Genomic DNA, 27,271 nt, shown 5'->3' with positions numbered 1-27,271 from the left:
AAATTACATAATCCAAAATGGTGATTGTCCTTTGACTCAAGCAGAATGCAATGCTGATATCTATTAGCTGTTCTCAAATCGATAAGTAAATGAGGTCATCTTCAGAACTGATGCGCTAAATGAATACTGTCTTTTATACATAATCATTGCAAATGAGGAAAAACTTCTTCCTTTAGCACACCCTATTTGCATGCTTTCTTCATCAGTTTTAGTTATTTTGTGATACAATTAGGGATGTGAAAAACTATTGTTCTGTTCCAAAAACCTTAGAGATACAGCATTTTAAGGACCACAGACAGGAAAGCTGTTCCAAAATGCAATTATGCTGCCTCAGATACCACTTCTGGCCAAATTCTAAGGAAGTATGTATCCTTCACAGAGCAGGCAATCACAGAACGCATTAGGATGAGCTCACTGAAGAAAAAAAAAAAATAAATAAAAAGCCAACAGGCAATTCAATATGTTCAGGGAAAATATCTTTAACTTTATATAAAAAAAAATAATAATAATAATAAAATAAATAATAATATAAAATAAAATAAATAAAACCGTTCAAAAGAGTTGGTAACATTGTTTAATGTTTTTGAAAGAATTAAAAAAAAATGTAGGAGCACAGATTTAATTACTGAATCATATCATTCATTTGATTCGTTCGAATGGCTGATTCAGGAATAAAGCAAGTAACTTTATAAATGGGAAATTGAATCATCGACTTACTAAATTTGTTAAAAACGCACATTCATTCATAAACGAAACACCGCTGTGTTTAAATGGAGATGCGCAGCAGCGCATTTGTGATTTGTTTTGGATGACAAAATAGAGCAAAATCAGGCAATAGTGTTATATTCAGACAATGTAAGTCACTTAATTTTAACTTCTTGTTTATGTTGTATTAAATCAATATCTCATTTACAAACTCCCTTAAAAATCATTAAAAGTCACTCAACTTCATCGCAATCTCACAAAGTTCCATTATAATCAACAAAGCTCTCTACACTGCACAACAAATCTCTTATTTACACTGTCTCTGCACTTTGTTTATGAAATAGTTTGTGATACATGTCTGTGACACATTACTCAGTGCTGGAAAAACACGTAGAAACCTTTGAAGCTCCCCTCAGTGCAAACACAAATATGCTGATCGGTTCAGTCGCACACGGTGCTCCTAAATATTTTTTTCATAGTCGCATGCAGTTTGCAAATGTGACTAAAATGGTCGCACTGTACAGCCCTATAGCCTAGGCTCACTTTTGTTAAATGTTATTATAATAAATATTAAACAAATGGGTAATGCTTTATTTTATGGTTTCTTAACTAGTTGCTTATTAGCATGCATATTACTAGAATATTAGTACAGCATTTATTTCAAATAGAAATCTGTTGTAACAGTAAAAATGTGCTGTCACATTTGATCAATTGACAATTTGTCGGAACCAAAGTATTATTTGTTTTTTATTTCTTCCTCCAAACTTTCTGACTTCAAACTTCTCAATGGCAGTGTATTGATTTTATATGCCATAACAATTTGTGCCACAGTATCTCCAGTGACCGTCTAGTTCTCTCGAGAATGCTTATGAATTATGTTTCACAACACTGGCTATGAATTAATCCTCAACACTTTTACTGAAATGTTGTAAAACTGTGCTGAAATTGTAATTCAAACAGCCATTTAGCTTTATTATAATTGCTGCCTTGCATAGATGAAATTACAGTTTACAAACAGATGCTCAACGGTAACACTCCCAGGTTCTTCTGGCACCCTGGAAAAGTGCTGTTTTAGATTAGTGCTTCACACAAATTGAGCTAAAAATGAGGGAAAAGCGCAGTGCGAGTGGTTAAAACACCACTTTTAAAAAAGACTGAACCTTTTCTCAGAGGCAACTCCAATTAAAGCTGTTTTTCATTTCTAAAACGCAACTACTTTAATTTCTAAAGCGCAAACAAAAGGCCAAGCTAAATCTAAGTGTGATCATATATGTATAAGGCCCCAACAACTATGAATATTTATTCACCATAAACCAGTTTCACTTTGTTTCAAACTGTTTGCACTACAAGCTAATGTGTTCATAATTAAAGTAATGCATTAAAATAATATGGTAAGACACACTTGTTTGCAATATCAAGCAGCAAAACAAGCTGTTTTGTACAGCTAGAAATAGCCGGAAGCCACACCCATACAATTTACAAACGGCCACGCCCGCTTTTACGAGAAAAATAAGGTGGATGATAAACAGACAACCCTGTTTAACCCACAATTATGTCGACTTTTATCTGCAAAACCACCTCACTTTCAGAAAAAGTTTATGACAAGATAACAAAATCAGAGCCTTAGGATTTTGACAAACTGATCAATCAGAGCAAGTGGCTTCAGATTCACTTTAATGTTTACCTGTGCCCTTCAAACGGAAGCCCAGCAGACTGACTTTCAGCAAAACACTTTTCAAAATATTGTTCACAGAACAGAGCTTAAAATAGACAAAGACTGACTGATCATGATGTCAGAAACAATAACAAGTCACAACAAGACAACACTCTAAACAGTGCATAGACAGACAGGAACCATTACTATCAACTGTACAATTGTGAAGCTACAGGACTAGACTATTTGGATTTTAACAGTGTAAGACTGACACAGGGAAACATTTAAAATTCAAAACCACAGCACTGATGCCAAACATCCCCGTCAATTATGCTGCCTTTTGAATATCAAATTAGACTGTAAATAAACACATTTAAGACAACTAACGCTAAAAGTAGTTCAACTGTTCTGTGGGGAGATAAGCATATCTAAGATCTGAAAATGTAAGAGCTTGAAGTGCTTTTGAAGTTTTAATTTACCTCAAAATTAAAATTGTCATCATCCGGTTGTTTCAAACTCATATGACTTTTTTTCTGTCAAACCCAAAAAGAGAGGCTTAGCAAAATGTTCATGCTGCTCTGTTCCATAAAAACAAAGTTAAAGATGATTAGGAGTACCAGAACTCATATTTGTGACCCTGGACCACAAAACCAGTCATAATGGTCATTTTCTTTTTTTTTTAAATTGTGATTTATACACGATCTGAAAGCTGACTAAATAAGTTTTCCATTGATGCATGGTTTGTTAGGATAGGACAATATTTGGATACAAGATACAACTATTTGAAAATCTGAAATCTGAAAAAAATCAAAATATTGAGAAAATCACTTTTAAAGTTGTCCAAATGAAGTTCTTAGAAATGCACATTTCTAATCAAAAATTAAGCTTTGATATATTTACAGTAGGAAATGTACAAAATATCTTCATGGAACATCGATTTTTGATGATAATTTTGACCCATACAGTGTATTGTTGGCTATTGCTACAAATATGTTGTTTCTGACATTGATAATAATATGAAATGTGCTTTGAGCACCACATTAGCATGTTAGAATGATTTCTAAGTGATCATATGACACTAAAGACTACAGTAATAAATTACAGTTTTAAATTTATTAGAGGGGTCATGAACTGGAGAATCAAAATAATCTTGAAATTAATACATATGAGATGTTACTCTACAATAAAAACATACTACATATTAAGATTGGCCAAAAATATTGATTTCTCGATTCTATTTGATTTTCATTTTTATGAAAAGTTATTGATTCTTAAATCCCAAGAATCGATTAGTCCAGCCTGATTTCAGTTAATGAATGAAACATTGTAGCACTCACATCCAGTAAATCTTTATGCGTTGTTAATTTTGATATGAAACAAAGTCTCATATTTCAAATTCTGCCCATTTTATTACAATATTCAAAGAATAAATACCATTTAGGTGCTGTTTAATGTGGTGTGACAGACTGCTGTTGCACCTCAGTTCAAGAGAACTGGCAACACAAAGCGTGTGCGATCATCTCTTCCGCTTCAATACCAATTTCAGAATGAAATGAACATGAATAAACATCAGAAGGTGTGTTAAAAGAAATCTGTATTCTGTCTCATGTAATCGCTTTATTAGAATTTCAACTGTGGAAATACTTTAATATAACAGCTCGTAACAAATATGTCACGTGACGTCACATTTACCTATTGACCATATATGACATTATAATGTATTGACCACACATTATTTTATTTTAACATATTCAAAATATCAAAACATATTCATTGACCATAAACTCATTAGTCAGCTAGAAAAATCTCTAGAGAGGAGCATTTTGCTAAATATATGCACCGTATAACATATTTATTATAATTTTACTGTTTACTGTTTTCAGTGTTTCATTTATGTTCAAATAAATCAGTCAAGTTTTTATGACAGCCACCATTTAATTGTTTATATTTCAATGAAGAAATTGGATCAAAAAAACAATTATATAATTGTTGGCCTATATGGGTAATTATATAGATATATACACTGCCCTCCAAAAGTTTGGAAACGCCTTAGAATTGTGGGGTTTTGGACAATATTGGCATGAATACTTTTTATTTTGTGATAATTTTGTACTGGTAAGGGACAACACAAACTACGAAAACATATTTTATTACATAAACAGTTTATACATAGAAAAAATGTAAATTTTTGATTCATCAAAATATCCACTATTAGCAGCTATTACAGCTCTGCACTATCTGGGCCTAAATTCATTGTATTCTAAACTTAATTGGCAATTAATTGTTAAAACTATTAAGGTGTGCTGACCCAAAAATCTTTTAAAAACCTGGGCCAAGTTTAAACCAGTATCCAGGCATCACAGCTGGCAAAGGGGCATGTCTGACTTTGACATGTATATATTGCTATTATTATGTAATCAAAATGAAAAATTATTATTGTTGGTCTTCAGTGATAATGTCAAGTTGCTTTAATGTATTTGCACCAAAAAATGATAAGGATTTATTCTGATATCGTCCAAAACCACACATTGCCAGGGGTGTTTCAAAACTTTTGGAGGGCAGTGTAGATTATATAGTTATATAGATAATTATATAACACCTACTCTACCTGATATTTCTCCAAAATAATCAATATTGAATCGAATCAAAAAGCAAGCTTGTGAATCGAAATCAAATTGTGAAATCTGTGTCAAAATCCACTATCATTGTATGGAAAACAGCAGCACAAACATTCAGCTAAACATCTTTTCTCCTCCAAATATGGAAGTCCATACAGGTTTGAAACAACATGAGGCTGGGTAAATGCTAAACTTTTAATTTTCAATGAACTACCCCTTCAAGCAAACAAAACACACATCACATCCTTCAAATATCAGATTTGCATGAGCGCAATTTACATTTTTGCATAACGCATAATTAGGTAATCAGCTGAGTCACAGTGTCATCAAAGACCCCAGGTTTTTTTTTGCAGCTGACAGCTATCTGTCAGAAAGCAGAGACTGGCAGTGAAAGTGATGGGTGCGCTCTATCACTAGATCTAATGAAATCAGCTGGCACCACCCTGAGCTCTGAAATATGACACCCACTCTCACCCGGCCATTAACACCAGCTGTGCTGGCTGATACCAAAGCTGATCAACGCTTTGACACATGCACATCCCACACACAAAAATGCTCACACATGTATGCAAATGCAGGCGGTATTGGGATGGAGGCATGAAGTCAGCAGGGTACCACAGGCTGGTGCAACAGCATTGCACTGCACTGTTTTAAATTCCAGGTATAATTATTATACTATCCGAGTGATGATTTAAGCATATTCTGACTCCACCAGGTTAACAGAGGATCTAAAATTGGGACGCTGGGACTGGACAGTGTCACCTGAATCTTAATCGAACTGTCCTGTCACTAAATGAGGCTGCAGTACCGTCAATGAACAGAAGAGGGCAATTTAGCTGCATCCAAGCACAAAATGAAGGTGAGGGAGTGAAGGCTAAAAAAATCTTTCTTGATCTTTCATTTCTTCCACTTTTTTCCCTTCTTTCTCCTCCGCTCATTGCCAGTTGCCGTCCTGTTTTTATTGCTCTGTATTAATTAGGACATCCATTAGGTGGCTTAAGTCAGACACAAAGATATAAATCCCCTTGTTAATTTGGAAAGAAGAATCAGCGGCGCTCATTATGATTAAATTAGCAGAGATCTGCCGGGTGGCTGGACCTTTCTGACATGATTGTGATCATCAGCTCCAAACATCGGACGGCAGTTTCCCTTTACCCTCTATTAGCATTCTGTACCTAATCTCCGATTTATCGCTGGTTTAAAAGGTCTCCCTTGAAATAATCATCTGTTTAATCATCATAATGATGCTATATAATTTACACAATAATTTTTTTTTATGCAGTATTTCAAACCTTTTGCTCTGTGAAAACACTGCACATTATATTAAATCATATTTTGAATGTGTTTGACTGCATCCTGGCGTTGATTTAACCACTCGTGAACTTATATTGGGACATATTTCTTATAATGTGGTACCTCCTAGATGAAAACGGCCATTTGCAGCTAGCACATTGTTCCTTGAAATGGCCTTATATGAGCATTGCCGTTATAGCGTACAGCCATGCAAACCAATTACCTGACCGAAGGACTCCCTTGAGTTGGCTGGCGATACCATTATAGATCCCCCACCATGTGTAACAGTTGGTAATTGTGGGCATCTTTTGGCTTCCTCTACACATAAACCAGTCCAGATGTTGGAAGGTGTGTGAAAGATGACCTATCAGACCATATTACGTTTTCCATTTGGGTGCAGGTTTTGAGTCAGGTTATAAGATTTTGCTTGGCCTCAGAGTCAAGAGGTTTCTGAATGGCAGCACTGCCATAAATTCTAGATCACAACGTAGTTTTTGTTAAGACAAGGTCACGAAGTTGCTGATTGAATTCTGAGAAATTCTGTGAGGCTGCAGTGACATTTAGCAACTATCCTGCGTAGTGTCCTTTTATTGAACTCAGCAAAAATCATCTCACAACCACAGGTCTGGTTTCCTTATGCAGTTTATATGTTTGACATATGATGTCATTATTTTTGAGACTGTTCCTCTCAACACATTTAACTTTGCTGAACTTAAATAATGCTGCTCGTCTTTGCTCTTTAAAGCTGCTGATTACCAATCAAGAGAATATGATTCAGATTTGCAGCTGCATTTGATAGTAAATGACTTATTTTCGTCTGCTCTTTTTCTTAGTAAATAATTAGCATAATAACAATTATTTTATGATGTGAAAGGACTTCAGGAAAAAAAGCTACAATTTGACTAATTTCAAAACACATTTTACCATGCTCTGGTAAATCAAATGTGACCCTGGACCACACAACCAGTCACAAGCATCATTTTTTTTTTTTTTAAGTTGAGATTTATACATCATTTATACATAAGCTTGTCATTGATGTATGACTTGTCAGGATATTTGGCTGAGATACAAGCATATGAAAATCTGGAATCTGAGGGTGCAGAAACATCTAAATATTGAGAAAATGGCCTTTAAAGTTGTCCAGATGAAGTTCTTATTTACTTATTATTACTAATCAAAAATTAAGCTTTGATATATTTATATATAGATTTAAATTCATCAATGAACATGGTATTTACTTAATTTTCTAATGCTTTTTTAAAGAAAATTTGATAATTTTGACCCATACAATGTATTTTTGGCTATTGCTACAAATATACCCGTGCTACTTAAGACTGGTTTTGTGTTCCAGGGTCACATATATAGTCATATTTATGAGCTGAAATATCAATATTATGAGAGAAAAAAAATATATATAAAATATAAAAAATTGACAGTAACATTTTTTTTTATTTCATAAGTATGACTTACGTCATATTTATGACTTTTCATGTCATAATTTCAACTTAATATGTATGTTTTCTGATGTTTAACATAAACTGAATTTTTGTCATAATTGATCAAATGAACGTTTTATAATTTGACTCTTTCGACCTGAATTGACATTTTATATCATAATTTGACTATTATAACCAGAATTGACATTTTATGTCAGCATTTCAAGAGAATATGATTCAGCTTTGCAGCTACATTTGATAGTAATTTTTTTTGTCTGCTCTTTTTCTTAGTAAATAATTAGACTAACAACAATTATTACATAAAAAACCTAAAAGCTACAATTTGACTAATTTCAAAACACATTTTACCATGCTCTGGTAAATCATATGTGACCCTGGACCACACAACAAGGGTCAATTTTTTTTTTTTTTTTTTTTTTTGAAGTTGAGATTTATACATCATTTATACATAAGATTTTCATTGATGTATGGTTTGTTAGGATATGACAATATTTGGCTGAGATACAAGCAATATGAAAATCTGGAATCTGAGGGTGCAAAAACATCTGAATATTGAGAAAATCACCTTTAAAGCTGTCCAAATGAAGTTCTTAGGAATGCATATTACTAATCAAAAATTAAGTTTTGATATATTTATATATAGATTTAATATTGTCATGGAACATGGTAGTTACTTAATATCCTAATGATTTTTTATAATTTAATATATTTTATATATTATAAAATTTATAATTTTGACCCATACAATGCATTTTTGCTATTGCTACAAATATACCCGTGCTACTTCAGACTGGTTTTGTGGTCCAGGGTCACATATATAGTCATATTTATGAGGTGAATTGTCAATATTAAGAGATTTATCAAAAAAAAAAAAAAAAAAAGTCAAAATTGTGACAATGTTACAAAATTGACATAAAAAGTGGAAGATTATCACATTCAAAAGTCACATTATGACACAAAAAGTCAAAACTATAAGAAAAAAAGAAAAAATCGACAGTAACACTTTTTTATTTCATAAGTATGACTTACGTCTCGTGTGACTTTTAATGTCATAATTTCAACTTAATATGTATGTTTTCTGACATTCAGCATAAACTGAATTTTTGTCATAATTGACTTTTTTTTATCAAAGTAATGTTTTATGTTGTAATTTGAGTCTTTTGACCCAAATTTACATTTTATATCACAATTTGACTATTTTGACCAGAATTGACATTTTATGTCAACATTTCAACTTCATAATTATTACAAAAATGGTAGATAGATCTTGTTGCAGAACATGAAAATCCACTTCCATGCACTTATTACAAGAAAGGGCTACATCTTAAACAAAAAACAAAGTATATCAGCCCAAAACAGGCCTCTGTGAGATATTTTCTTTCATAATTATTACTTTTTATGTCATAACAGGGGCTACCCCCTAATAGCCAACTAACTGTTAGATGACAAGAAGAGGCTTGGTCGACCAAAATTTTATTAGTCGCTTATTCACAGAAAAAAAATTCCACACTAGGTGGCGAAGTCACGCAGTCCGTGATGGACGGATCTTTAACGGCTGGTCTATGTGGTGATATATACATCGGGCAGGACATCCAAATGCTCACCTATCATTCATCAACCTCAAATATGGCTTTTCATCTGAAATATGTAAGTAGTAACAACTTTACATGGCTGCTCAATCTAATGTTATCTTAGAAAAATGTACACTATTGAAGTGTCTGCGTGGAGTGTGGAAGCTGAATAATAGTGCGCTTACTACATGACAGATGGAGCCGCTGCTGCGGTCACTTGCTCTTAAAATCCTCTGTCATTTTTGGTCATACAGATAAAAGTAATACATCTTTCGAATCTGTAAAGACTCTAAGTTTATTTGTGTGCACTCACAATATCAACGAAACGTTGTGCTTTTGTAAAATAATGAAAGCAAAAAGGATGCGTTTTCTGCCGTCTTGGTCTCTGTGAACTTCAGCGCGTCACTTCAAAACTTGCCTTACTTGCCTTACAGACATGAAAGATATAGGTTATCTATAGAGAGTGAAATGTCTATTTTTAAATGACCCAATTCAAAGAGAAAACAAATATTCTCAGATTATATAATCCATATGAAACATGCATACTGGTGCATGACTACTGCGGAGATGTTGAGTCAGTGTCACAGACTGCATCTCTTAAGCCGAAAACAAAGAAAGAGCTAGTTTATCAATAAATGATTTACGTTAATGCAGTCTCCTTGCTGTTTTTCCTAAACACATTAATAATTATTATATCTGACGGTGCACTGTGGCTTTTTTTGTGTCTGCTTGAGGCTATTTAGGCAATTAAAGTCTCATTATTATGATTTATATGGTTTATTAAACGTGCGACTAATAGTCGACTAATCCTTAAAATGAACGACTACTAGTCAACCAGAAAAACTTTAGTGGAGGGCAGCCCTAGTCATAACTATGATTTATCAAAGTCTATTTTTTTTTCTTATATGGCAAAAATGGGCTTCCACATAGTTGACCTGTTGTTGCAAAGAAAGTAAAATATAATGTAAGGTTTATTTTCTTCATCATTATCACATAAACACACTCTAAAATCTCAGCAAAGAGGAAAAGTTTTTGAAATGTGGAAAGACAAAAGAAGAAAAAAACAAAAAAGTTGTTTTTCAAAGCCATGTCTTTCATCAATTAGCTGAGAAGCAATGGCTTAAATAAATTATTTGTTTTGTGCAGTCTTTGGCTCTTTAATCTTACCTTTCAATACTGTCTTATTTCACACATTTTAAGGCATCTTTTTTGCCTACAGGAGCAGAAGAATGCCAATGGAAATCCATTTTCACAGTGCAGTGGTTGAACCGGTGAACTATGGATCAGTGTCAGCCAATCACAGCACTGGATTGTGTTGATAAGACACACTTCAAAGTACTAGTGGCCTTGATAAAAAGCCTTGCACACTTTGCTCATCGCTCTTCATTTAGCACAGTAAATCAAGCATCCCGACATAAACGCACAGTCACACACGCACACACGCAAACAGCCTATTCATTTGCAAAGTCCATAATGCATGAGTATCTGTTTGAAAAACGCACACTCCCAACAACACCTGACACACACAAAGTAGGCTTTTTCTAGCTCACAAACGTTAAAGAGATAAGTTAATTAGAAACTATAAGAAGACGTATTATTCTTTCTTTGATCTGATAGAGAATAAGAATGTTTTCACACCATAGTGTGGTGTAGATGAATATTATATCTTAAAGTGTTTGACATCTAATTAAAATCAATGCAAAGTCATAAATAAATAATTATTAATATATAAGTCTTAAAAACATTGATACAATTTCTGCATGCACACAAAAGCGACTTACAGCCAATTACAGTCTAAGAGAAAATGCAAGGTAATTGCCGACTGATGTAACAAAAGTGTAATCTTAAGAATTAAGCCAAAATAAAATAAAATAAAACAAAATAAGACCAGTTTTTCGTATACATTCACACGCTCAACATAAACTGCATTTTTGTCATAACTGACTTTAAATAAAAATAACAAAATAAAATAAAATAATGAAATCAAGGCCAGTTTTTTCATATATATGTCGTACTGTACAGCCCTGATACACAGTCATACTTCTAAAAAGTTTAGTCAAAACTCTGACAGTGTTATAAAATGTAAATAAAAAGTGGTAAATTATCACATTCCAATGTCAAATTATGATATAAAAAGTCTAAATTATAAGAAAAAAAATATAAAAAGTTTTCTTTTCAAATTGACCTTTTATCTTATGACTATGACCATAATAATTTCATTTTAAATAATAATTTCAAGTATGACTCATGTCATATTTATGACTTTCAATATCATAATTTCAACTTAATATGTATATTTTCTGATGTTCAACATAAACTGCATTTTTGTCATAACTGTCTTTATATATATAAAAAAAAATAAATAAATAAAAAAAAAATAATAAAATAAAGATAATAAAGACTGTGCAATATGTGACTGATGGAATATCTATATAAAAAAAAGAAGTAGAAGAAGAAGAAAAAAAAAAAACATCCCATTCAAAACAAGATACTGTATTTCTAATGTCATTAATTAATGATACATCCTAAATGAGTAATCATAAAGTTCAGGGAATCTCTTTAAATCTCCATATTTCTTAAAAGTGTGATTTGGAGTCAAGCCCATATATACCATCTGTGGTCTTACAATCAAAACAAGACTGAAAATTTGTTCTGTGGCTCATCTGTTCATCTCTAACTAAAGTCAGACAGACAGAGAGAGAGAGGAGAAACTGGGTGATCATAAATAAAGCAACACAAGAATTCAAATGCCAAGGACAAATCCGTTCTTTGAACGTTTAGAGACAGATCCAGAGGGCTCTAGGTGGTTTTGCTCTTCAGTTGAAGGACAATCTAAATTATCTCCGGCTAAAGGTTAGGACCTTCAACTAATGCTCCTTCACCAAACCTCGGTCCACTCCTCTCCGCTCTTCAGGAGCACTAACAAGATCAACAGGGAAATAGGGGATGTCAGAAAAAATCCATGACTTGGAATAAAATTACTAAAGTTCTCTTATGGGAACGACCTCTAGGCTTTTAAACTCCTCATTCAGAACTACTCTGATCTTTTCTTGTGGTTTAAAGCTTATAAAATGTAATACCGTCACTGGTCCGCTGGTCTTTAGGGACAAAAAAGGGATTTTTCATCAACTTTATTTCTTAAAAGGGCCAAAAAGTTGACAAATGCCACACTAAACAAGTCTGAGTGGAGATTTGAGATGTTCAGATTCTTGAAGCCTGAAGCTAGAGATGATCTCACGGCTGAAATGCTTTTCCCTAAGGTCGATTAAGTCATCAGGAACGCGGCAGATTTATATTTAGCCGTAGTTTAGCTCTGCGTGCTCTCGTTCCCAGATAAGGGCAATATCAAGATTGATCGTTGACTGACACACAGAAAAAGGACTTACAATGTGTGTCTTAAAGCCTCAGGAGCTGAAGAACTGAGGCAAATATGCCTCCTTTGTGGTTCGCATACGGGTCCACAGCTAGTGACATTTACTGATCCCTTTCTCTCCTCCTCTCATCATCGATCATTTCCTGTCCTTTCTCTATTCTTGCTTCTTCATAAAAATGCTTCTTTATAACTTGCTGGAAATGTGAAGCCAAAGTATTATATATGAATGCTTCCACAATGTATGTATGGTTTTTTGGAGGGGTAGCAACTGTCAGGACTTGAACATGCATCACCTGTGCAAGCGCCAATGTGCCAGGAGCATGTACACTAATCTCAGTGTTTCCCCTGCCATTGTATTAGGGGGGCGGCCCCCCCAACGGCAGCCTTGAAAGTCAAGTTAATTTTATTTAACTTTATTTTTTATATAGCGCCAGATCACAACAGAAGGCATTTAAGGTTACCTTTCCTGTAGAACATTATTAAACAAACTAAATAATGTTAATTATCTTACTTACACAACGGCAAGTCATTTCTGTCTCTAGTTGCACGTCTATAATTTCTCCTCCGCGAAAATGCAGACAGGATCACGGAGTCCATTCATAAAAACGGATTTACTCTATAGCACAGAATGCCACAGAATTCGTCAGTTTTTGGACGGATGAATAAATCAAAAGTAGGTCTCTCACTTAATTCGAATTGCGATATGGACTAGTGTATGTGAATATTAAAATGCAAAAAGATGGTTTAAATATGAATCCTGCTTGTTCCGGTTGCCTCTGTATGAATGACTAGCGGCGACGCGGTTTTGTTTACTACACAAATACTTAATCACAGGTGACGCTCGCAGTGATTTTCGGCCTCTGCGTCTCACTATATGACTACATAAACGCGTAAACTTACACTTTAGAGCTGCGGTGAGTCACTTCATGTGAATTTTACCGTTTCATTTAAGAAAACTAGCATCATATCATACTGTATACACACAAAATCTTCCCAGCAACCTGTCAAAATAAAAGTACGGTTTAACGTAATAGAAATATATAGTCTTGTATTCCTTTTGTACAGTATAATGTAGGTGTTTATATTTTCCTATTTCTGGCAAATTTAAATAAAACAATTAAATGCTAAAAATAAATATTACTACAATTATTATTACAACTTTTTATACATAATTTTCACACAGTTTTTCTTCCATGTATTAATTTTAACAGTAAACCTGTTTGTTTGGCAAAAAATAAAAGGGTTTGATGTTAATTTTATTAAAAATAAATAAATGTTTAATGCCTTCATTTGATTATCAGAAAAATTAAATCACACAAAAATCTCTGAGAAAAAAAAAAAGAAAAGAAAAAGATTGTTAGGTCCCTATTGTTCAAAATGTTGAAATTGAGATTTTTTGACTTTTTTAAAGGGGTCATCAGATGTCCATTTTTCACAAGTTGATATGGTTCTTTAGGTCTTAATGAAAAGTCTGTAATATACTTTGGTTAAAAATTGTCAATGGTTGTGTAAAACACCCTTTTTACCTTGCCAAATCAGCTCTGCAAAAATCGTCTCATTCTGGTCAGGCTGCTTTAAATTCAAATGAGCTCTGCTCGCCCCACCCCTTTCTTGTCGCTGTGGAGTTACGAGCCTGTTTACTTTAGCCGCATTTAGCCACTTTAGCCGCTAAACTTGCTAACTAGCGCATTATTAGGAAAGGCAATCGCAAAGATTCATAAAAAACTCTTATACTCACTTCTGCTGTAAGTGAAGCTGGATCATGAATGATTCGCGTGAACATAGACAGATATACGTAAATCGGGAGGCGTATTCCCTTCACAAAGAGAAATAATCTACTGCATCTTCACCGGCTCAGATGTCGGGAGTAAATGACGACCACTATGTTCATTATTACATCCAGCAACACAACACCTCAATCACTCAATCGGAGATATTCTTGTCTAATTTACATCCCTGCTCCAGCAACGAAACAAAGAGGGCGGACTGTTACAGCTGATCTGAGGTAAAACACTCATGTCAATCAACTATCGTGGGAGTGGCCTCTGTGGGTGTGACATCACAACGACAGGCATCTGAGAGTGGCTCAAATTGAAAAAGGGAATATTATTTTTACAGATTAATTAAAAACCACTACATAAATATTTCACAAAACCGGAAACCTAGGGGAAACACTAAATCTAATACACAGGACATGAATAGTATGATTATTCTGATGTTGAAAAAATTCTGTTGTGCGAGCCATATTCATTAAACATGAGCAGAACTAATTTCTATGTAAATTATTTTCATGAATCACCACTCATTGATCCATTCATCCCTAAATGGTCATATTCAATTTAATGGGACAATTTACACACAAATGATTTATGCATGATGTACACAGAAATTTGTTCTGCTCTGGCCTTACAAAGGCCTAGCTTGTCTAATATGGTGACCTCATTGTTAAAACGCAGTGATATTGGCTTTACAGCCTGTATGATAAACACTAAGACCACCAGTGAACCTGCATGTTTTTTTAACTGTAATATTCTGTAGTTCAACCTGTAACCCTAATGAAGATATCCAGTGAGTGAAGACGTCTGCTTCCCTTTGATTTTAATTGTTTTACAGCAGAGCACCCACAGCTCATTCATCAAGCTCCTGCACCACTGCAGGCATTGAGCTCTTGCCCGGCAGAGGTGCGGCTCCAGGGAGCTCGTCTATGGCGGATCAGGCCAAGAGAGCAGCTCTACACTCTTTCAATCTTTTAATCAGCTCGCTCGCTCACTCTTACCCTCCCTCTCTGCATACAGTTCTGCCTATGCAGTTGTGCTCATAAGTTTTTATACCCCTTGCAGAATGCAAAATGTTAACAATTTTAACAAAATAAGAGGGATCATGATAATTGCATGTTAGTCTTTGTTTAGTACTGTCCTGTATAAGCTATTTCACATAACAGATGTTTATATATACTCCACAAGACAAAATAGTAAGTGAATTTATTAAAACGACCCGTTCAAAAGTTTTCATACCCTTGAATCTTAACATTAATCATAAAACGACACACTTCCCTGGATGATCCACATCTGTTTTTATGTTTTGTGATAGTTATTCATGAGTCCCTTGTTTGTCCTGAGCAGTTCAACATTCTTTGATTTTCCAGCATCTTCTCCAGCATCATTCAAACCCTTTCTAAAGATGGCTCTCAAAATCATACAGTCACTGTTGGAAAGGGTTCAAATATGCAGAAGAAAAAAAAAAAAATATATATATATATATATATAAAATATATATACTGCTGTTAAATTTTTTAAGACGTCTTTTCTGCTCATCAAGGCTGTGTTTATTTGATTAAAAATACAGAAAAAAACAGTAATATTGTGAAATATTATTGCAATTTAAAAGGGTTTTCTATTTTAATATGCTTTACAATAGAATTTATTCTTGTGATGAAATCTAAATTTTCAGTATCATTACTCTAGTCTTCAGTGTCATGATCCTTCAAAAATCATTTTAATATGCTGATTTACTATCAATGTTTGAAACAGTTGTGCTGCTTAATTTTTATTTATTATTTATGTATTTATTTTTGGGACCTGTGATATTGTTTATCAGGATTATTTGATTAATAAAATGTAAAAAAAAGAACAGCATTTATTTAAAATAGAAATCTTTTTGTAACAATATACACTACCGTTCAAAGTTTGGGGTCCGAACATTTTTTTTCTTTCTTTCTTTGAAAGAAATTAATATTTTTATTTAGCAAGTATGTGTTCAATTGATAAAACGGTCATAGTTATTAAGACTAATATTGTTGGAAAAGATTTCTATTTTAAACAAATGCTGTTCTTTTTGACTTTTTATTCATCAAAGAATCCTGAAAAAAATATCAAGGTTTCAAAAAATATTTGGCAGCACAACTGTTGATTTCTAAAAGACCATGTGACACTGAAGACTAGAGTAATAATGCTGAAAACAGCGTCACAGAAATAAACTATATTTTAAAGAATATTAAAATAGAAAACTGTTATCTTAAATTGAAATATTATTTTTTTTCTTTTTTTTTTTTTTTACATAAAAAGTAACTGTATTTTAATAAAAAATAAAATTAAAATAAAAACCTTTTTTTCAAATAATAAATAATTGTATTAAGATGTTTGACAAAACTTTGTATTAATACATAATCCACAGTAATTATCACAAAAAAAGACCTCTTTCTCACCATGTCTCCAAATTGAAATTTGGAAGAAAATGAAATCTATAAATCTGATATTTGGACAAAAGTCTGGAATAATTAAGTTTTTTTTTAATTTTTTTGGAAAAAGTATTTCATACTCACTTGGGCTGCTTTTATTTGATCAAAAATACAATATAATAAATGTAATTCATAAGAAATAACTGTAAGAACTAAATATAATTTATTTCTCTGATGACAAAGCTAAATTTACATGATCCATGATCCTTTAAAAATCATTCTGACATGCTGATCTGCTGCTTAGTTATTGGTAATTATTATTGGCGCTCAATTAATAATAAGAGTTCTTATTATTTACGGTGAAAACCGTTAAAAAACTTTCTGCAAATTATGCAAATTTTTCACAATACTTCAGTGATTCACACAATATTGGTGAGCATGAAAGATTATTATATAATGTTAAACATTTTTTTCTCTTCCTTGCACACATCTCTCCTGCCTTGAAACACATCCTCAGGCAGTGAGTAAGAATCTCTTTCGTACCCAAGTTTCTTGATCCCTTTCTCCCTTCTCTCAATCTTTCACCCTCAGGCACTAGTGCCCATTGCAGCGGTGGGTCGTGCTCGGCCGTTACCCTCCCACCTCGCTGTCATACAGGCCGTGTAATGGGAGAAGGATGAGAGTGAGAGGAAAAAAGAGAGTATGAGAGTGAGAGAAAGTAAGAGAGAGAACACGATGGGTTGCAGAGTGGCAAGAAAGAGCATGCAGTACGAACCGTGTAGGAGATGGAGGAGGTGGGAGCCTGGCTGTCATAAAAACTATTCTTGTGTCTTTTTTGTGCCCTGTTTTCAGCACAGCTTGTCTGTAAAATCTATATTTCATCTCTTGAATTCAGAATTTTCTGATGCTGAGTTGGTCCTCCTATCAATAATGTATTGATCATCAAGTCAAATCTTATACGCTTAGTATTGCTGATCTCCAAAAAGCCATTTTACAGGTATATCTCAGCAAATCTTGCAAGAGTATCAGAGGAGACACATAAAAGTTTGGAGGGAATCAATCTGATCTGTAAAGCTTTGTAGCCTTGCTATTTTTTATTTAAAGTTTCAGAACCAAAAACTTTAAAACGTACAAATTCGTTTCTCAATGAGGCTTTTAATCTGCTCAAGTAGTGCTGCAGATACAGTATGTTTACTGATAAATGCACAAATAGCCTCAGTTTACTTTTCTCTTGTGGACACTAGAGTATACAGGCAGTGCTTGTATCAGTCGAGTGCACATTATAACAGCAGAGGGAAAGATATCTTATTCAAAACAGAGGGAGTCATAATCTAAAAGACTTACTGTTTATTAAAAACATCATTTAAAACTTAGATGCTCTGTTTTCTGGTATGATGCACAGATTTCAAATTTTAAGCCAAATGAATGATAACCTTAAACACAAACACTCTTATGTGGGACGAAAAACAATATATTTTTAATCCTCAAAAGTTATATAATAAAATAAAATAATAAAAACTCATTTCATGCAAGTTTGAAAAACAGTGACATTCTCGAGTGAATTTGTTTGTTCCGCATGTATTTTGCTGAGGCGTCATTCCAATATTTTCATCTCCTTCAGCCAGTCTGTGAATATTCATAAGCTGTGTGGTCGACATTTTCCCCCACTCATTCAAAAATGATTAGGTGGCACACTTCAGCTCCAGAAGGTTTGTGCTATTTGGGGCAAGGGTACAAGTATGGTTTACCACCCGAGTCTCCAGAGAGCTCATTACCCGTACCCAAAGAGCAGGACCTTTAGCTGAGTCACAGGGGGTATTAAAAAACCATGCCCTGTGTCTGTTGTCCTCCTCACAGCAGTGCATTAGCACCTGCCTAACAGCATCTGCATTCTCTTGCATGGACTCAGTAGATCATGATCGCAGATCGCCGCTAATTTATGGCACCAAAGTGTAAATAGCATTGACTGATATGAATGAAACGCTTTAAAAACCGATTAATATTTAAAGGTGACCTATTATGTTTTTTTTACAGAATGTGTCTGTGAAGTTTCAACACAAAATACCTCACAGATCATTTATTGCATCGTTTTAAAGTGCCTATTTTGAGTGGAAGCATGTAGAAACACTGTTTTTGTGCATGTCTCTTTAAATACTAATGAGCTGCTGCTCCCCGCCCACTTTTCCAGAATAGTGCTGTGGCTTTACAGCTCATACCTCAGATATTCTCAAAAAACATCTGTTTGGTTTTGTCTTATGTCTACCCTGGTGAAAAAAACAGCATATGCTGGTAGGTATGTTTTGATGCTGGGATGCTGGTTAGGTATGTTTTGATGCTGGTTTAAGCTGGTCCTTTGCTGGTTTATGCTGGTCCTTGACCAGCAACATGACCAGCATAAACCAGCAAAGGACCAGCATGAACCAGCAAAGGACCAGCGTAAACCAGCAAAGGACCATCTTAAACCAGCATCAAAACATACCTAACCAGCATTCCAGCATCAAAACATACCTACCAGCATATGCTGTTTTTTTCACCAGGGTATTGCGCTGAAATCATGTGTTTTAAAGCCATATTAGTTTAAACTTCTGATAAAAAGTTTTCTGAGCGCACATATCCAAAGCACGCGCACATGAAGCGGCTGTCACACGGCATGCGAGTACTGTCCAAAAAACACTGGGTTATTTTTTTAACCCAATTGCTGGGTTATGCCTGTTGGGTCATTATGTTGGGTTATTTTTCCAGTGTTGGGTAGTTTTTTGTGTAACCCAGCTGTTGGGTTAGTGGCTGGGTCAATCTCAATGACCGCTGAAACTATACACCCCCCCCCCGCCCCTTCCCTCAGACGAAATAACCCAGCGCGGGCACTTTAACCCAGATGTTGTGTTACAGTCAGAGCAGCTTTTCATTCTCCTCAGTCCTCAGCGCTGCTGATTTAGTGGACTTCTTCAGTGAAATTAAGGTTTGTATACATTTTATTTCATCTATAAAGTCTTTATTGTGCTGTAAATTATTTTATTTGAGATGTCAGTCAGCTAAATGTGTCAGCAACGGTCGTTTCGTGCGATGGAAACGCCTTGCCTTGCATAACATAAACTGATTTTATTCGTTATAATACTGCTTCTAATTAATTTGGATGTTAAAATATGTTCTCAAAACTCTGTACTGTTTGTTTATTGACAGGTTATGAAGTCAGTCATGGCATCTTTCAGCTATGAGTGAAACGTGAGACTGCGGACTGAAGTTCACAGTTTCCCTGGGAAATAGCAGCCCATCACCGGTTCAGATTTCAGCAACACACCGGCACGAGAATCGGCACTATTTCGATTAAAAAGAATAACAGAGAACCGTTTAATACACTTAAATGTTATATTTTTATTTCTAAAATGCTTGTTAAGTGAGTTTAAATGAATGCAAAGCTGAAAACTATGCTGCATAATTCAAATTGTCTTATATGTGTGTCCATGGGTGTTTTCGCTTATTAATAAATGTTCACATTTTGATTATTACTGCTGTCTCTGTGATTTCCAACCTATTTTTGGTTCATATTAAGCCAGCAATAGTCATTTTCATTCAATATTTGAGTTAATTAAAACAACTCAGCATGTTGGGTCAAAGATTTAACCCAAATGGCTGGGTTAAAATCACTGATCTATATATAATGACTGGATCGCTCATTGCATTCTAAACTGCCGTCAGGCAGTGAAGCCATCGGAAGCGTTCGATCCGCCATCTTACTATTCCCTACCGACAGAGAGCACCATTGACTCACAGCTAACCCGCTGGCCTAAAATCACCCGATTTAAACGTATCAGTCACATAGGACTAGTTTTTATGATATGTGTATGTAAATTAATTTTTACTTAAAATCGTATCTGCAGTATTTATCATCATTTCGAGCAGGATAAGCGATGTTTTGAAATCATTCAGGTGGGTGTCAGCTGCGCACTTCCCGACACAGTTCTGATCTAACATAAAATATAATTCTTAACGTTATAATTATGCAGGAAATAGTAAACATGAACATATATCTGGAATTAGTATCTGAAATTGATTCGAATATAGAATAAATAATACAATACAAGCCTGTTATATTGCTCTATGTTGTATTGAAATTCAAATCTTGGAAAAAAACTTCATGTCTTTAAATCCGTACCAAATGTAATTAGTCAGCGTTAGTCAAGTTATGATGTGCATATTTTAATGTCCTTAAGTGAGCAACATCTATTTCAAACTCTTAAAGATTGCGCAAATTCTATCATATTAAGTGCCTTAAATTACATTTATCTGACTATAACACTACCTGATTTTGCTCAAATTCGTCAATGAAAATAGTCTGAAACAAAGTCGCAACTAAGCCGCATCTCTATTCAAACACAGCTGTGTTCCGTTTATGAATGAGTAAAGAGAGTCGCTTCATTCCTGAATAAATGATTCAGAGATAAAATCAGTGACTTAACGCCATCTGCTGACAGTTTTCATTTTTAAAGTTTAATTTTCATTTTATCTTTTTAGTTATTTAAATCATTTGATATTCCTATATTTAAAATGTTATATTTATAATTTTTTGCATTATTAACGTTTATTATTAACATTTATCTCAACACGAATGTTATGTAGGCTGAATTAAACGTTTAAATCATTACCTGCTTCAAAATGATTTTAACGAAATCATTGTTGAAACATGCAGTTAGCCTGTAATGTTACGAATAAAAACACTGTAACAAAACGGCATAAACAATTATTAACTGTACAAGGCAAAGTATATGTATACAAAGCATAAATCTTTCAGTTTTCAGAATGAGCATTTTGTCATTTGTAAACATGGTGAACGTCCGATGTTTATCATGTTCATATGATGTTCGCTGCTGTAATGTATATGAAGTAACTTTTTAATAAGCAGAGGGAATTCCCGACATTAAACAATAACCGTTTGCATGCTTAGGACGTTTGCGTTTTGAGAATGTACAGTGAGACGTCAGATATGAAAACGCTGACTTGTTAGGTGATGTTTTCTCATTAAAGTTGTATTATTTCCTATTCATTCAATAGATCGTTTGCGAATACTAGGGAATAGCAATATGGCGGCGCAGTGGCTTCACTTGTATGACGTCATGAGCAATCCAGTTCTCTATTATAGATCAGTGGTTAAAATCCATATTTGACACAGCATTGGGTTACCAAAATAACTCAAATTGGGTTGTTGTAACCCACTGTTTTTTTTAGAGTGTACTAAACCAAGTTCTCTTTTATGTCTTATTGCGCTTAAACTGTCAAATACACACAAGTTTATGTTAAAAACACACAGGAATTGCAAAAACATTTGGTTATGTCTATGAAGGTAAACATCTGATAAACAACTGATGCACTATTTAATACTGTACAGCCGCTTTGTCACAATTCTGTATTGTTAAAAGCGGTATACAAATAAAAGTGACTTGACATCTGGGAAAGAAATTGCATGTTTATATTAGATCTGTGTGGCAGCAGTGTAATATACAGTAAATAAATCAATAAATAAATCTAAATAGTGTTCTGTGCTCATCTGTGTTCAGATGACTTTTGCCATGGTGTTAGAACTGGTACACCATTGACGCTTGCGAAAACAAAATGGTGTTTCGTTTTTTTCACATTCTTGCAGTGAAAGGCTTACTGGGTTGTCCTTTTCACGTTTTCTGGGTTGGCAGATGCACCGGGGATCTAATTATAGCATTTAAACAATAAAAAAGTCTGATTTTTATGATATGTCGCCTTTCAAAAGGGTTAAAAAGCTGCTTTTGCTGGCTTCAGCTATGCATTTAGTGCTGTGACGTGTCCGTGGCCATGTCGGAGGCTAGCAAAATGAAGAATAATGGAGTTTTCAGGTAGGCAGGAAAACTGATTTAAAGCCATCCGTCAAAAGAGCTAATGTTCGTGTGAACTGCAAGGTGACGTCCTTGGGAAGAAGGCAACGTGGCTGATTCAACCGAGGGAAACCACGGTGTTGGAGTCATTAGGCCGAAACAGCAGTGAGAGGAGGGTCATTATAAATCTGCCTTTATCTAAGTTAACAAAACTACCAGTGTAAAGACGGATGACTTTGAATGCACCTATTTAAACAAAACTATAAGCATTTAAAAAAAGATATTCAATTTGTGTTTGAAGGTTTTGGGCTATTTGGAAATCAAGAAAAGCCTAAGGTTGTGCAGAACTGGATTCCATCCAGTGTATTTTTCTTAGGCGCTCATTACCATACAAATATTCTTTGACCTTTAACAAAAAGAAAAAAAGAAAAAGAAGAAGAAGAAAATACTTTTCAAAATATCTTCTTTTGTGCTCTTGTACTGGCTGGAAACAAACATGAGGGTAAAAAATATCCCTTTAAGACTTCCTCTAATTTTCTATATACTGCCTTTAAGTTCCACAAGGACTTTTTATTATACAGATGAGATAACGCTGGGATATCTTTGATCTTAAACACTTTACCTGAGTGTGGATGACAGAATGAATTATATTTTGAGGTTAAGTTACATTGAGAGCATTGACCGCACCTATAATTGCCGGATGGGATAGATGGCAGAAAGTGAGTAGATTTGTTCTAAAGATAAATCAGCTCTTACAACAAGGTCATGAACATTAGGAAACTGTTTGAATATGATTCACTGAAGACATTATGAGGAAAAGATATCAAGTTGAAAATGTGCCAGAGACAAGGGTCAAGTTATTTTCAAGATAGGAAGATATTATATTATATTATTATATTATATTATATTATATTATATTATATTATATTATATTATATTATATTATATTATATTATTTTGTTGGCTTCCAGTGTGTACATTTGGAAAACTTATTCTAGTTTGTTATGATGGATGGGTTGGACATGTACAGTATGTGGTCTTTATTGCCAGTTTAACACTTGTAAACATAAAGTGCAGATAATTGCCACTTGTCTTTTATATGACAGCCTAATTAGTGGTTAAAGGTATTTTAATAGAATGTTTGGATGTTAATTTGTGTCTCATGAAGATCAAAATGTTGCCAAATAAATGGGAATATAATAAAAGTGATTTTTTTCTACTTATTTGTAGGTACAAATCCCACAATGGGTGATCCCTGAACTATCACCATTGTGGCCTTGGGCAAGACACTTAACCTCAGCTTGTTCCAGTACAATAATGAGTGTATTATCCAAGTTGCTTTGCATAAATTGTCAGCTAAATGATAAATTAGAGCACCACTAATGCATAACGTGTTACCCCCTGCTGAAAAGACTAACATATATTTGCATACTTGCCCAGGCTGGTCTGTGGCTGCTAGTGCTGAGCTGGTGATCCAAGCTAACCACACTACCATACCAATATCAATATCGCATACAAAGCACAATCAAGAAAAACATATATATTGTAATTGTCTCTGCATATTACAACAAATACTTAAATGTTTTTACCCAAATAATTTAAACGAATGAATGAATGAATGAATGAATGAATGAATACATAAATAAATAACTGACTGACTAAATAAAATAAAAAAATAAAAAAAATCTTTGTATTTTTTTCTGTAATAAATCACAACTAACAATACAATTTGTGGTCATAAATACATTTTTACACTGAATCTCCAAATCAATGTAAAAACATTAAGACCTGATCAATTTGATCACATACAGTATGTTCGTTTTTTTCATTACGTGATCATTACTGCTGCCACATGGCCATTATCGTGAAACGTTTTTAGCAGAACATGAAGTACTCACAGACACCTCGGATATAGATTTTCTAACCCAACAAAAGACACTTCCACAAATGAGTGTTAGATTATCAAACTGCACACCGCTCGCAGCTTTCATTTTGCTCTCATTCGCCTTGTTCTCATCTCTTTCACCTTAAGTTTTCATTGAAAATACAAGAGTACAGACTAAGGCCTCTCTGCCTCGTCAGATGACCTTGGTGTCTATTTCCCAAAGAAATGCCTGTGTGGATCACAATGCACTTTTTCATGTTCAGATAACTTCTATGAATACCCAAGGGCGTCACTCTATAGGCCGTCTAGTCTATATCTAATGGTTCTTCGTCTGTTAGCGTCACACTTTTGTTGTCTTTCCAAATAAGTTCCATTCTAACTGACCTTGTACATATATATGGGCTCAGCTGAATGGAGCTGAAGCATAAAAACTAGGTGAGCCTGCCCAGGGGCCTCCTGAGTATGGAGCAACCCTGGCCTGCATTCAGCTTTAGCCAGCCAGCCAGCCTTCTCACATCTGCCCTTGCCCCTTTTATTGGCTGAACAGATGTGACCAACCTCCCAAGGGCTGTGTTGAGTTTTACTTCCTCAGCTCCTGTCCACATCCTCTCCAAAATGGACTTTTATTATGACAAACCCAAACTTTGGGTGCACCGGGCCAAACTTCCACACAATAGTTTATCTTTTTTAAATTATTTATTTAGCCATGTGTACATTTTAAATCATTTACCTTTGCATAATTTATAGACACGTAAAATAATTTTGCTCTGTTTATCTCCTCATAAAATAGAACGATTCATCTCCACATAAAATAGTGCATCCTAATAAAATAACCTATAGCAGATCTATGCAGGTGGAGCTGGGGAGGTGGAGGGTTTCAGAGGAACTCTGAAAGAGTGCTGCGAATGCTCTAGTGAATGCTAACCAGTCATTTAAAAGTTATGCTGCAAGCTCATTGGCTGCGTATGCAGCATGAATCAGCTTGTGCCAAGTAGTTTAAGGCTGTGAATATCATCAGTTTGCGTTAACGACCCATCATACGACCAACTTGTTTTATTTGTGTCCGCAAAACCATTGTCAACTAAGTTACCCACTAGAAAACCCCCCTTCAAAAGGAATGGTTTGTCCCATTCTCACATAATTTGCACAGTATGATGATATTTCCTCTAGAAGCACATGGATGAAACACTAGATGTTCTCCCTCTTTCCCCTAATATTGCTTAAACTAGCAAAACTGTGTCAAGAGTGGATTAATTGACTGTCGACAGTGTTACACAAGCATTATTGGTGCAAATTTTTACAAGATAACTTAACTAAAACTTATGTTTTGTTTACATATGCTCAGTAGTTCTAAGCTTCCATGTTAATTATAGGCCCAAAACACTAAAAATGTCAACTGTGTTACCCACGAAAGGTAACATGGTGGACATAGATGGTATTTTATGCACATATTCCTACAGATCACCTTTATTTATATAGCACTTTATGCAATATAGATCGTTTCAAAGCAGCTATGTAAGGTCATGCATGCAACTTATGCACACTCAGTGAATAAGAGCCAATATATTATGATCTAAACCAGCTAATTAAATCGTTTATATTAATATATTTGTATACAGCTTACCTTTGCTGATATCCTGGTACTCCAACCACAGCTGGCGTTGGACTTGCTTGTTGGGATACCATATGGTACAGGATTCCTCAAAGCCATACACTGCCTCTTGGATAAAATGGTTGCCAAACTCTTTTAAAATAGATACAAAGTCGCTGCGCAGGGTGGCTCCATCCAGTGAATGAATCGCTGAACTGAAGGCTGAAGAGGAAAGGTTAAAAAAAAAAAAAAAAAAGTTGTTTAGCTGTGTGAGAGGTTTTAGAGCATCACATCAAACTTTAAACTCCATTTTATGTCGGACTTCATCTTAATTTGAAAGCAGAAGCTGCATTATAGATCAAGCGGAAGAGAAAAATTCAAACAATGTTGAGCTGTGAAAATTGCAGCTTTATTGTTACATGCTTATTTTCAGTGAAGCTACAATGCGCATGAAGGTTTCAAAACTTTATTGTCAAAGATTTATTGTCAGAGCTTTATTACTATATTTATTGTCCATTTTCAATACTGCACTGGACAAGACAAAGCTGAGAATGTGGAAAGAGAAAAAGTGAAAACATGGTCTGTCAGTGCTTTGTGTGAAATGTTATCTGGGGACACAAGGGAAGAATAAACAACAAGGCCTTGCAGAGGTATTGAGTGCTTTTGTGTAGGCTGATATCTGATCCTTTGTGAACTTTTATTGTTTTTTGTTTGTTTGTTTTTTCAGCAGAATATCCATCATAAAAATTAAAGGTAAGCTTTTAGTCACAGAATTTACATTTCCCAGCAGCACTTTAGAATATAAAGTACTTGTTTGCATGTACATTCAGTTTGCAAAAGTACCGAAGACCTCTGATACTTCTGTCAGACAGCCGAACTCATTCGGTTTGCATGTTAACAAAACATTGTTCATTTAATAAAAATATTTCAAGTGGGTATGTGCTCAGAGGAATGGTCTTATATATCAACACAATGTTTTTAGAATTTGCACAAACTGGAAAAAACTACATTATTCCACTTTCTCTCATGACCTTCACACTCACGTTTGCAAATTGACCTCAAGCTAGAAGATTCAGAAACGGCGGGGGGAAAAAGTCGTAAAAATCA

The 27,271-nt window shown here is 34.5% G+C and overlaps 1 protein-coding gene across 4 annotated transcripts in view; it reads right to left on the bottom strand.

Annotated features, from left to right (window-relative positions):
* Positions 1-27,271, bottom strand: part of astn1 (astrotactin 1) — a 276,262-nt gene that overhangs the window by 70,947 nt on the left and 178,044 nt on the right. For all 4 annotated transcript variants that reach the window (XM_051137636.1, XM_051137646.1, XM_051137653.1 and 1 more), the window contains one exon: positions 26,198-26,386. In XM_051137636.1, the coding sequence (XP_050993593.1) occupies positions 26,198-26,386 (189 nt within the window). The remainder of the gene's footprint in view (positions 1-26,197; positions 26,387-27,271) is intronic.

This window comes from Labeo rohita, chromosome 2 (assembly GCF_022985175.1).
Source record: "Labeo rohita strain BAU-BD-2019 chromosome 2, IGBB_LRoh.1.0, whole genome shotgun sequence".
Taxonomy (NCBI): domain Eukaryota; kingdom Metazoa; phylum Chordata; class Actinopteri; order Cypriniformes; family Cyprinidae; genus Labeo; species Labeo rohita.
This window is presented reverse-complemented; position numbering and strand designations above follow the sequence as displayed.